The following is a 13,613-nucleotide window of genomic DNA, read 5'->3' as shown; positions in this document are numbered from 1 at the left end:
GTGTTTTGTTATTACAGGAGATTTAAGAAACTGTAGGTGGCAGGTGGCATTTAATTTTCCCCCCCTGCTTTGGTCCTTGAAGTCAAGCACATGCAGTTTTAACAAGTTAAGACCATTTATAAAAAAAAGGGATCAAGGGTCTCATGTAATACTCATGGCCCATAAAACAGTGGTCTCATACACACACAGAGACACACACACAGTCAAACCACAAAAGAAAGGGGCTACTATAAAATTCAAGACTACAGTATTAATCAGCAAGGCAACAAAGAGCAAAGTTATAGTGCTTTAAATTTGATGTCTCCTGTATAAAAGGATTTCAGCTACCGAGTAGCAGTAAGACAAGTCAGTTTTAAACCTCTAGCACAAAGGGAAAAGACCTTTTTCTTGTTTGGGAGGAATGATTCAAAACCAGCAAGACTCCAGCATGAGGGGAGGAAAACAGTACAAACATTTTGCAGGAAGGGAATGGCATTGCTTGCTGCTGCTATCTGCTAAGAATTTTCTGTCTCGCCCCCCGCCCCCCACAATGCATTTATACATAGGTGAAAAGGTATTTGCCCCATCTCTAAAGAATGTAAGAAGCCTGCTAGTTCACACCAAATGCTTGTCTCATCCAGAGACCCTGTCACACTACACAGTTATAGCCCTATGATTTCACTTTTAACAGCCATGTTTTAGTCCTATAGAAAGCTGGGATTTGCTATTGAGGGAAGGGCATTTTGGAGTCTCAACCAGTGGTCTCTATCTCTCTCCAGACTACAAACCCCTGTATTCCATAGGATGATGCCATGGCAGTTAAAGTGAAATAAAAATATTGTAAACAGATAGTCTGAAAGAGCCCCAGTATTCCATTCACAGCAGCTATTTATGGGAAATCCACAAACAACTTATGAGCACAGTAATAATCTTTCCCCCAAAAGAGTGGTATATTCTGGAAGGGATGATATTAGTGTCACAAGTGATCCTAGGAACAGAATACTGAAAGTATGCTCACAATCTGAAAGTGGTACATTGATTCAGATTTAAAATGTAGTTTCTATAGCACATTCTCATAGAATCAGTGCATGGGAGATAAAAAGGGCTTTCTTAGTACAATTATGATAAATGTGCAGTGGCTCCCCTGGTGAAGGATTCTGGGAAAGCTCATATTCTCAGCATGTGGCCTAGAGATGCATGCACATGTGCAGGCGGTCATCACATTATGCAGGCCACCTTGCTGCTGGTGGCTGCTGGTCTAAAATACAATCATATAGATACCATATTTCACACCAGTTGTTTGGGGGCAGGTGCACTCTATTAAAGAAGCCAGATTTGGCAAAAGCTTCTGGGGTTAGTACTTACTCACTGCCTGGAACAAGGCACTGGTAAAACCAGGAGTAACTGCAGCATAGGAGTTCTTTTAAAAGCAAGGCTGTTCCTTGCAGTATTAAAAGGATGAGGTTACGAGTTCTGAAATGCCATCCGGAATAAGGCACCAGGCAGCAGTAAGGAAGGAAGGCAATAAAAGTGAAGGTCTGCATCACTTCCTTCTCAACTCACCCCCCTTCGAATGAGGTTGGAATTCTAGATTAAGACACACATCTGAAAGATTTCCCCCCACCCCTGTTGTGCTTCACACAAGCAGAGTTGTGAACTCCAGCTTGCTTATCTTGTAAGTCAATCATACTGGGTTTGCATGCTTGGACAGGCCCAAGAACTTTGAAGATGGCAAGTTAGTTCTGGCCCTTGGCAAAAGCAGCCTTGAGTATGCCACAAAGCGTAACCCAACTGGAACAGATGGTGAGAAATGAGGGACAAAATAGTCAGAGCCTATTATGATTCCCCCCCCCCCCAAAAAAAAAAACCTGTAAGCAGAGCTTACAAAATTCCTCTTTGTTTATTACTACAATTCGTGAATCCTTCAGCCTACATATCCAATGATCACATGAGCCAGCAAAATTCTGGAACTTGCAATACAAACAAGGGAAGTTTTCCAAGCTCTGGAAGAAAGTGGTATGTTTGAAGCATGGGGTGACAGCCTTATGACTTGGGTATTCAGTATATCAGCTCTAGAGTTGTGGCTTATACTGGCGAGGATTGCTTGACGCTATCTGTGGATGAATAGCTGGTCACCAGCTCACCCTAATGTATGACATGTGAAGCTGCTTTGTTCTGAGTTAGACCACTGAGCACCTGTGGCACTTCCTAAGCTGAAATCTTGTCCTGCTCTTCTACCTGCCAAATAACTAGCTAGCATGGAATGAAAGCAGGCTCATCTGCTTTACCACTGAGCCATACTCGCTTGGAGCAGGTGACCTGTTAACTCTTTCTAGCTCCAGCATCATATGAATTAATCTGGAACCCATAATGTCATTAAGAGGCTATGAAGAGGATAGCTTTAAAGATGTAAGGGATAACTAAGCAGTGCTGCGTGACTTTGTTCAAGCTGCAAGAAAAGATGGACTCCCAAATACCACTGCTTCAAGCTATAAAGAATGTTGTAATTCTGTGTTAAAAGAAATGAGGCACTGCAAGAAGGGTTCTTCCTACCTTTTACTCAGAATGATCTTTTGGATTTTTAGTTATCAGATCCAAAATGTCTCCATGCTGACTATGTAAAATGCTTATTTGTTTATGTTATTTACTGAAATTGCTAGTAAATCTGTTTGTTATATATGTAGATAACCAAGACAACGCCTTATTGGGCAGGTGGACCTATTTGGAATTTTTATTAAAAGCCTCGCCAAAATGGTTGTCAATAGGGGTGGGTGGATGACATTGTGGAAGCAGCCTGTGCAAAAACATCTGAGAAAAAGAAACTGATACAGCTAAAAGATGAGTTTCTAGGTTAGCAGGTGGCCTGGCTGCTGTTAAGCAACATGCCACAGGGAGCACACATGGTGCCCATGGGCATTCTGGGGAAGGAAAATGATGTGGGTTGCTTGCAAGCCAGGTAATTTGTTTTCAACTTACACAAACTGGGGGGGGGGGGGGGGGGCGGGGCAGTGGGGAAATGCACCTATGAGGAAGCCCAGAGGGTCCATACTGAAACCTTTTGCCTTAAAACACCTAGACTAACAACTATTTCAACAGATGGATGTTTGGAAAGGAAGGGATAACAGATGCATTTGATCAGACTTCAAAATTATGAAGCCTTTAGCATCAAGATACTTATAATAATTATGGGCAATCATGGACCAAACAAGGCCCACAGTTGGCCTTCTCACTTGCATATATTTCTTTACCAGCTAAAGGGAACACTTTGACCACATGTCCCTCAGGAAAAAGGAGCACAATACATGCAAAGGCTTAAATGTCAGGGTTACTAATATGCTGTTCCTGGAAAAGACAGATTGCTGGCATCAGGCTTCACGCCTTGGCCAACCTGTGAACATCAAGGAAGAGGGCTGGGGAAGTGAGCAGGTCCTTCATCCCTTGGCTTGCACCTACTGTTAACCAGAATATGGAAGGCAATACCATGGAGCAAGAAGATCCAGCTATGAGAAAAAGCAGGACATTCAAAACTGGGCACAACTGCAGAAAAGTGATGCTCTGTGGTGGGCCAAAGAAGATTGAAAAGAGTTATTGAAATGGAAGAGGGCCAGAAGACAGGAAAAAACAAAGCCTGTTTTTCCAAGGAAGAGACCAGAACCTACACCCTGAATTAAACAGAAGCTGTTTCAGCAGAGCAGTTTACACAGAGTTGGATGGCTGCAGCAAGGCCAGTCAGCATCCATTCTTAGATGGACCATTTTCTAAGTCAAGATGTAAGGAAGAGATCATAGTTTCTGCCTTCTGTCCCCGCTCCTCGCACAAAATTCTTCATGTCATCACCACCATCCCCGCCCAAAACAATGCAATAATGAATCATGAACTGTGTTAATTTTGGATGCTATGTTGGACAAGACTGGAGTGTATGCACTATCTGGATACTTTTGGTTTCAAATCAAAACAAGCATCAGAATGGTAAGAGGTGATAGTTTAGTCTGTCTTCATCCAGCCTGCTGTGATCAAAGCATTGTTCGTTTCTTAAATGTCAGAGAATGTACTATTGTTTCCATATTAAAACACTAAACCGACCCCTTGCTAAGTCATATGATATTACCATGACCGAAGAGTTGATTTGTTTTGCAAGCGATAGCAGATCTGAGATTACAGGCTAGTCAGCTGCTTGGCACTGTTAAGTACGCTGTCTGCACAATCAATTTCATCTGGGGGAAAATCAAGTCTTGACCCTGAACATGGCAAATCGATGGATTTAAAAGTATTTTGGTGTGTGAGGTTTGCCTACATAGAATCATGCAGTGCTTGGACAAGTTCCCTTTTTTGGACATAGTGGCCAGGGAATTCTATGAGTTGTAGAGCAAAATGGAAAGAAACTTGTCTGAGCTCCAGTAGAGTGACACTTGCACATTGGAGAGAAGGCAGTGGCAGTGTCTAGGGCTCTGTCATAGAGGCACAAGTTGTCTTCCACCCCTCCCCCATACCCCAATTTTTTTGTGCAACAGCCAAGCTGCCAAAAAACAAAACAAAACAATAAAGGGTCTGGTGTGTTCTGCTTATTAAACATGTCCATTGGAAGTGGTAGATTTGAAGCTTCATTTCCATGGAAACAGTCAGTAGTTGCTGTAACAATGGGAGTTTTACATGCTCAAAAGTTATTAGTCACCGAGTATTCAGAGGCAGCCTGGGGGTGGGAGGGAGATGGGGGAAGAGAAGAGGTCCTAGAGGTAAAATGATTCAGGTGAAAATTTTGTGGAGTCGTGGGTGGGTGATAGCGGAAAGAGAAGAATCTAGAAAAAACAGAGGAGACTGCAATAGAGGCACCTACCTCAGGCACCCTACCCTTCATATGATGCTTTTTTGTTCCTTTAAGAGACCAAAGTGTTGATCCCACAAAAGTAGAGGTGCAGCATCAGTGGGATACCTTAAAAATAAAAGCTAGGCCAGCCAATTAGTTTACAAAGATGGCGCAATCATTTTGAGCCCCACTTACAGAACAATTTGTGAAAATCAAGAGGTTTGCCCCATCTTTAACTAACTGGCCACAATGCAAGACATTGGTCTCTTCCATCTTTATGCCACTTGTTCCACTAACAGCAGTGTGAAATCTGTCCATTCCTACTTCCTTCAAAAAGATCAGATGGGGTGGAAGGAGGGAGAGCTAAGAAAAAAAACAACAACCCGACCCAACAAAAACCAACATGAGGACCTGAGGTCAGACAATCCACCCATGCCCCTTGGCTTTAGTTCTCTGCTTTCTTGTTTTCATCTTTCGGTGGTGCTTCAGGAACCAGAACAACTTTCCCAACATTCTTCTTCTCCTGCATCTGCTTCATAGCATCCACAACCTTCAAAAAGAGAAGGGAGAGGAGATTTGTTATATTGCTGAACAGTAAGGTCTAACTCTTTTCACAGGCACTTCTTTCCCCCCTTTGGTCCTCTCCACTGCCAGGGACCTCTATCAAGATTTGGGAGAAGGCCAAAGTCCCATCTAGTTCAGTATTTCCATATTTAGCACTGGTCAGACAAATGCCCAGCATGATGGAGAAAAGCCATCTCCTCTTTACTACTATTAGCTGGTAAATGGAAGTATCTATAACAACTAAAAATAAAACAGCCATGTTATGAGTCTAAATAAAATCCATAAAGGACTCCAATAGAACTCTGAACTACAGTGTACAGAACAGAGGCAAAGACAATGTGGAGGCCTTTCATTTTCCAGTTAGTTTTATTATTCCACCTTAACTGTCATGGTTCCGTTCTATGAAAGAGTGTTTAGAGAGCTCTAATACCTCCCCAAACTATATATCCCAGGATTCCATAGGGTACAGCCATGGCAGTTTTTGTGTAGTGTGACATGACATGTAGTCTCATGAGAATCTTATTTCTACTTCTCTCAGTCTTGTTCTCTTTCTCCCTCTCTCCCCAAAACTGAGAAATTCCAAAAGCAGAGATCAAAAGCAGTCTGGATGCATCTCACAATGTGGCACCGAAAGGGAAAATCTATAGAACCATCAAAGCATAGCAGGATTCCCACAACTGTGCTCTCCTGCTTGGCTAATGTAACATTTTTGCAGTCTCAGCTCAATCCTTGAAAGATACAATGAGAGAACAATGGAGGTACTCTGAAAAAGCAGAATTCAGTGCAGGACTCTATTTCAATGCCAGGGCAATGAACTGATCAAGGAGATTGACTTGGGAGCTTACATGGAGTGCTGCCGTTTCTCTGTTCCTTCCTTCTCACTCAAAAAGAACAGCTAATGCAAGAGGGAAGTGACTGTTTGACTCATCCATTTACTCACTCACTTTCTTTTCTCCCATCAGCATCATGGGATAACAAAATGCCAAGTCAGCGAGAGAAAGACTTCTTACTCCTCCTCATCTATTTTTTTTAATTTCTTTAACAATCCAGACTGGCCCCTTAATGCTGTCATTCGGAACAACATTAAGAGTATACAGAAGTCGCGGCTTGCATTTAATATGATAATGGATGTCTCTGCTTCTGACATTCACCACACACCCCTGAAGGAGCGTAGCATATTCCTCTGGCATTAGCCCCCTTCTAATGCCATAAACTGTGTGCACAGTGTTTGTTTTTCTGAAAAGAGGGGTGCTAGAGAGGAAGGCTACATGGCAACAGACTCTTGTGGAGGACATTCTACCTTTAAAATAATTAAGTTTACAATGGGGTCCATGAGACATAAGGAGAGCTTGCTGCTCTGCCACATACTCTCACCTGCTCAAAAGACCAAACAGAGTCCACTTTTGGCTTGATTTTGCCTTGATTGTAGAGGTCAATGAGCTTGGTGACCACACCATTTAGAAGTTCCACCTCATCATCCAGGTAGCCCAGGTGGTAGCCACAAACAGCTTTGTTAGAATGAAGCAGCTGCAATGCATTGATACTAAACTGGTTCCACCAGGTCTTTGCCATGGCCATCAGGTTCTTCCTTTGCCCTGTTAACAAGTTGGCTACACCTGCAAAGGTTAAGTATATCCAGGTTAACATTCATCAGTAAGTGCAATGGTGCCACGCTAGATGCTGTCCAACAGCAAGTCTTAACTTTCACCCTTCCAGGTGTTCTGGACTCCATCTCCCAATAATCTTTCACCACTGGTCATACTAGCTGGGGCTTCTGTAATTTGAAGTCCATAACACTTAAGGGTTAAAGGTTGAGAACCACAGTTCTACAAAACCCAGCATCAAGGCCACCCCTCAAGGTGACAATCTTGTTACTTCCCTACATTGATTGTTGCTTCTCAGCCAAACTAGTTTTGGGGATTCTTAATGTACTGCAGTTTAAGGTCAGTTTAAAAAAAATGGCTCAGCTCTTTTAAGTTCAGAGCCCTTGCTATGGGAATAAGTCCTGGTGATGTTTTCATATCACTGTGACCAGAATCCACCATCCTGTCTGCTTCACAGAAACAAGGGCTGGCCATAGAAAGATGGTGCTTTAGTCTGATCTGCAAAGCCACATCTATCCAGGTGGGGAACATATGATCCTAGGCCTGTATGAGATTCCCCAAGGCTGTTTTGTGACCTTTGACCTCTCCAATTTCCCAAATCATACTTTTCCTGTTCAAAAATAAGAGCATAGCAGCTTCATTTATATACTGCTTCATACCACACTAAGCAGTCTCTAAGTGGTCTAAAACTGTAAGCTAATTGCCACCAACATGCTGGGTACTCATTTTTAATGACCTCGGAAGGATGCCAAACTGAGTTGATCCTGAGCCCCTGACTGGGATTGAACTCACAACCTTGTGGTTTGTGAGTGAGTGGCCACAGTACTGGCATTTAACCACTGCAGTCACCAGGGCTTCTATAAGAGTGAATTGTCTCTTCTGGAAGCCTCCAGGAATTCATATTTTCAATAGGTTGTTGGTGGCCTGTTTAACATCAAAAGATGCCTAATTTTCAAAACCAGAAGCAGACTTCCAACAACTTCTGCTTTCTGCATTCTTTTTAATTGTTTTGCAGTTTTTTTCTTTGCCTTTTCTCTTATTTTTTCCTCTTTTTTCTTGACATGTTGTAAAGAGTCTGTGTGGCCCCCATGAAGGTCTAAGAACAGAAAACTGGCCTCCAAACCTATTAGAGCTACCTACCAGTTTCCTATCTTTGCCATATATATTCTTAGAAATTTATTAATTCTCAGATTCCAGAGCAGCCTTCCTGAATCTGATACCTTCTAGGCAAACCAGGCTACCACTCCCCCATCTCCAATCAAACCCATCCCATGGATGCTAGGATAGCTCTCTCAACAGGAAAAGACTTTTTTTATCCCAACGGACTTTTGAGAACCAAAGGTTTGTAAAGAAATAACATTTAAGTGTATGCAGTGCTGTTTTAATAGTACTATTTTAATTACTTTTTAACATTTTGATTACAGTTGGCCCTTCGTATCTACAGGGTTTCCCGTAGACGGCAAATGTTGTGGGACCTCAAGTCCTGTTCTCTTCAATGGCGGTGTGACATGTGTGTGTGACCATGTTGATGTGACACATGAACGTTTGCCATCTACGGGAAACCCTGTAGATACGAAGGGCCAACGTGAATGTGCCACTATGGAGGAGAATGGGGTGGGGCCATATTGGTAAGGATGAGCCAACTGTATATGCTTTACTGTTTCCAATGTCAATTTTAGTGTTGCTTTCTTCTAAGTTTTAACGGTATTGCACTTACTACAATTTGCAAGCTGCTTCTGTCCGAGTTTGGGGGAAAAAGCGACCCTGAATTGTGCATTGGTTTGAGCACTGGACTATGACTCTGGAAATCAGGGTTCAGTTCCCCGTTTGGCTATGGAAACCCATTGGGTGACCTTGGGTGGGTCACATATTCCTAGCTCCAGAAAACCCTGTGATAGGCTCACCTTAGGATCACCATAAGTCTGAAACGACTTGAAGTCACAAAACAATACATACATAGGCGTGTTACAGACCGCCCAAAAGGGGCGGTCTCGTGCCGCTGCTGGTTGCTGCGTCCGGGAACCGCAGAAGCCAAACCATGCGGTTCCCAGGTGCAGCAACAAAGCAGCGCCAAAATGGCGCTTCTTCCTGGCCCCCAGAAGAGACGCTGCAAGGCGCGAAGCGTGCACTCGCGGTGCCACTTCTGGTCCGCAATGTCAAAATGATGGCACCCATCTGTATGCGACGCCGCCATTTTGACGTAGTTGTTACGCACGAGGGGCAAGGCACGTCAGGAAGTGCTGCCCCTCGCACATAATGACGGCGCCTCATGGGCCCGTCTGTAATGCGCCATACATACATACATACAAGGGCCACAGAATGGGATATAATGGTATTTATATTCCAAGACATCTGGAGAAGGCCAGCAGCTTGGAAAGGGCTGTCCCAGAAGCTAAATCTTGGAAATACAAACTGAGCTTTATTTCCTGTGTTGTCACAGCACTCAGTACATGCCCAAAGGCACTTTCTTTGCAGGTTTCCTAAGATGGATCTTGTGGGATCCTAACAGCAACAACACCATAAACAGGATGCTTTCTTACTCACCATAGGTGACTAGTTTGCCCATTGGTTTCAGGAGATTAAAGCCTTTTGTGGTATCTGAGCCTCCTAGGGGGTCCAAGACCACATCTACACCTAGGAAAAGGAAGAGGGGGAAAAGCCATCAGCACGGTTTTACTAGGAAAACCCTTTATCTTTCCCCACTAGAACAGAAACAATATACCACATCTGAAGTTTCCAGTTTTTACAGTCTTTAACATTTTGTCATTTTGAAGGACATTTCCAAAACAGCAATGCTTAGTCTTGATTAAAAGAAAAAGTACAGCTACAATGTGTAGTGTTTGCTTGGTCAAACAGGACAGCATACCTGTTTGACCAAAATGAAAAGGGTGATGTCTCAATGTTACTTTTTTCTCTCTGCCTACCATGGACAGTATGGGTTGGATCCAGATTTAGTTAGAATAAGCCCAATGAAATGGTTGGGACCGGCTAGCTATGCTTAAACTGAGTCCAACTGATTTCATTGGGTTTGCTCTCACTATGACTAAATCTGGATCCAAACTTGCATGTTTTGCTTACGATTGGAGGCAACTGGATTTTATATTTTCTGAAATGATGGAATCAAACTTTATGCCTTTGCTGATTCCACTGAGTCCTAGATATAACCTGCTAGACACCTAGCAGATCCTTATCCATTTATGTCTGCAACTTCTTCACTCCATTTTAAAATGCACCCTTACACAATTATAACACTTTGATAGCACTTTAACTGCCATTGCTCTATCCTATGGAATACTGGAATATGTAGTTCTATGTGGTATTATTATTATTTATTATTATTAACCTTTATTTATAAAGTGCTGTAAATTTACACGGCGCTGTACATACAATCTTTTTAATTGGACGGTTCCCTGCCCTCAGGCTTACAATCTAAAAGGACATGACACAAAAGGAGAAGTGAGTGGTGGAGGGGAAGGTGTTATTCTCTTCTTATGTTGTAGTTCAGGAGCAAGAGTAGAGTTCTCTAGTGGAGAATTTTAAGAATGGCTGAATTTGCATGAATAACTAAGATCCTGTTAATTGGGAAAGCCCTACCAAATATGTAATTCTGACATTTTAGCAAATAAACTCATGTCAAGAATGCTGGGAATTGTGATTTTGTGTTAGTACTGAGAATTCACTGTTGGATATCTCTAAGCCACTTTATAAAATGATAATATACAAGGCTCTCTTTAGTACCAGGAGTGTAAGAAATTTCACCTCCCTCCCCTGCTTCCTAACTTCCTCTACCCAGTCTTTGTCACTGACCTTTGGGGGAGATTTTCCGGACCTCTGCCACATAATCAGCAGCCCGGTAGTCAATAGGGTGGGTGACCCCATTTTCCTTGAGGGACTCATGCTTAGAGGCAGAGGCTGTGCCAAAAACAGTGATGTTTTCTACCGTTTTGCAGAGCTGTACTGCAGCAGTTCCCACTCCACCTACAAAGAGAAAGAAAGAAATCCAAATGAGCATGGAAACAATGGGGAAGGCCCTGACCCATTGGTAGGAAGAAGCAATGTTGCTATCCTACTCAGTCTAAAGGATGATGGCAATTTGCTCCTTATTCCAGAGAAAGTTCATGGGTCAGGTTCTTTAGACAGTGGATGTTGTCTTGGCTCAAAGTACATGAGAAGCAAGGCAGGTTGGTGAGGCATGTAGCACATGCTTTTTGAATTTCACAGTTCACCAGAGTTCATCACTTTCCACGCCTGAACTTGTGTATTTCTATTCCAACCTAAATTAAATCAATGAGCGATGTTCTCTGCAGTACTATGAAATGAACAAAGCCTCAAGACATCATTTATGTTATACATAATGCTATACATTTCAGCTATTTTGACATGGCTTAACTTGCTTTATTTTCCTCCCTGCTTTAAAAAAGGAAGCCTGGAAGTTGATTTTTCATGAATGAGTGATAAGAATTTTTTTGGCACAGAAGTAGGGGACATTTACTACAATTTCTATCATCCCTGGGTTTTGGCCATGCTAGTTGGTACTGACACTAGAGTTCCATCTCTATTTTAGAGGTTCCTTGTCCCTTTACAAAACTACAATTCACAGAATGTGAATGTTATGGCAGCTTAACAGAATACCACTTTCTCATATCTAATGTGGAGGAGTGGTTAGAGTAGCACACTATGAATAGAAAGACCCAGATTCAAATCTCCCCTCCCAATGAAATTCTGTGTGTGATCTTGGCCTAACCTACTTCATCATGTTGCTGTGAGGTTCAGCCTTGCATGCCACCTTGAGCTTCTCATCGGAAAGGTGAGATATAAATATAATAAATTAGAGGTGGGCAATTGTAGCTCTCAAAATATTTGGGGCTTACAATTCCTATACTGCCACGCCACTGCTTATGCTAGTTAAGGCTAGTGTGAGATGAAAGCCAAAAACATCTGGAGGGCCTGTAATGCTTGTGCCTGTAATGAATTAAAAATACCAGAATCATAGAGTTGGTAAGTGCTTCAGAGAAAATCTAATTCACCCCCTTCCCTACTCAGGGTAGGCTGTGATGCAACTACAGTGACATCCTGGCTCCATCTTCCGCATGGCAGCTTTTCAGCTATTTGGGTACTCTTACTATGATCTGCCCTCAATCTCTTAACACTGCAAGAAGGAAGAGACAGAATCCAAGAGCCATTTTGCTATCATCTTTCATGTTTTTCACCATGGTTCACTGACACAAAAGGAGAAATTCTTCTTACCTGCTGCCATGTGGACAAGGACGCTCTGGTTGGGCCGCAGGTTGCCAAAGTCAAAAAGGACCATGTAGGCTGTGATGTAATTGACAAGAAAGGCGGCAGCTTCTTCAAAGCTCATCCCTTCTGGCATTGGAAATGTCTGATTGGCTGGGACTGTCACTATTTCCTGCCAGAGACCAGATCTGGCCATCACCATCACTTTATCACCCACCTGGTGTAATAGAAAAGGACAGTTAAGATTCATGGATCCAAGCTCAAATGGAGGGATATCACAAGTTAGATTCTATACCCTACACAGATGTGGCTGGTGAATCCATTGCACTGGAGTCAGGGACGTAGCCAGGATTTTGGGAAGGGGGGGTCCAGACTAAGTGCCGCCATTATTAGCTTAATTGCTAATTAGCTTACTTGCTGTTCACCGCTATGATCTTTGGAATAGCAGTATATAAATAAAACAAATTATTATTAATTATTAAATAATGGGGTTGGGTGTGACGGCGCAGTGGCATGCACCATTCATTGTATCTAACGGAAGGGGGGGTCCAGACCCCACAGACCCCCCCCCCTTGGCTATGTCCCTGCTGGAGTGCCTCTGGAAGGCAATGGACTTGCCTCCTATGGAGAAACATAGAAGAAGCAAATCCACTTTTACAACCAGTCATTGCATAGCTGCTCTAGGAGCACTCTTGGTGTTGGACCTTATTCCAACAGAGGCTGGGTACCAGGGACATTCCATACAACTCAAAGCAGCTGTGGAAGAAACACTCATAAAAATGAAAATGAATTCTTCACCTGATATGACAATGGATCCACTAGCAACCCACCTCCAAGACAAATGGAACATGCTAACTTTTTTATTAGTGGTTCCTTGGTAATCTGGTGGGATTTGGTTCCAGGACCCCCAATGGATACCAACATCCATTGATGCTTAAAAAGTCCCATTATATGCAATAGTGTGCTAGTAAAAGGGTGTCCGTTATATGAAATGGCAAATCAAAGTAGGCTTTTTGAAATTTTAAAAAAAAATCTAGTCATGGATGTTTGAATCCCTATATGCAGAATTTGTCAATCTGGGTGGCCAACTGTACAACAGCTCCACTCTGTTTCTGGCCACAGACCTATAAGGATCAGGCCATCTGAAGGGCCATATCTTCCAGTAACGCTGTCCAAGCTCCAAGACCTTCGGGAGAGACTTTCATTCAGTTTTGTCACCTCCCCAGGCAAATTAGCTGATAATGCAGTGAAAGGCCTTTTCTGTAACTGTTCCCAGACTCTGGAATTCCCTTCATAAACTGAATCCTCACTATAGACATAATCCAGGTTGACACTAATTTAATTGCCATCACCCAATGCTATGGAATTTTGGGATATGTAGTTTTGTGAGACATTTAGCATTCTGTCAGAGAGCTCTAGTGCTA

The 13,613-nt window shown here is 42.7% G+C and overlaps 1 protein-coding gene across 1 annotated transcript in view; it reads right to left on the bottom strand.

Annotated features, from left to right (window-relative positions):
* Positions 1-3,944: 3,944 nt before the first annotated feature.
* VAT1 (vesicle amine transport 1) overlaps positions 3,945-13,613 on the bottom strand; it is a 32,024-nt gene continuing 22,355 nt past the window's right edge. Inside the window, exons 2-6 of the mRNA XM_089532139.1 lie at positions 12,199-12,406; positions 10,759-10,929; positions 9,496-9,585; positions 6,722-6,963; positions 3,945-5,333 (exon numbers count right to left, since the gene is read on the bottom strand). Coding sequence (XP_089388265.1) covers positions 5,229-5,333; positions 6,722-6,963; positions 9,496-9,585; positions 10,759-10,929; positions 12,199-12,406 — 816 coding nt within the window. The 3' untranslated portion in view covers positions 3,945-5,228. The remainder of the gene's footprint in view (positions 5,334-6,721; positions 6,964-9,495; positions 9,586-10,758; positions 10,930-12,198; positions 12,407-13,613) is intronic.

The sequence above is a fragment of the Sceloporus occidentalis genome, unplaced genomic scaffold (assembly GCF_023333645.1).
Source record: "Sceloporus occidentalis isolate IW3139 unplaced genomic scaffold, rSceOcc1.0.p SCAF_7, whole genome shotgun sequence".
In the NCBI taxonomy this organism is placed as follows: domain Eukaryota; kingdom Metazoa; phylum Chordata; class Lepidosauria; order Squamata; family Phrynosomatidae; genus Sceloporus; species Sceloporus occidentalis.
This window is presented reverse-complemented; position numbering and strand designations above follow the sequence as displayed.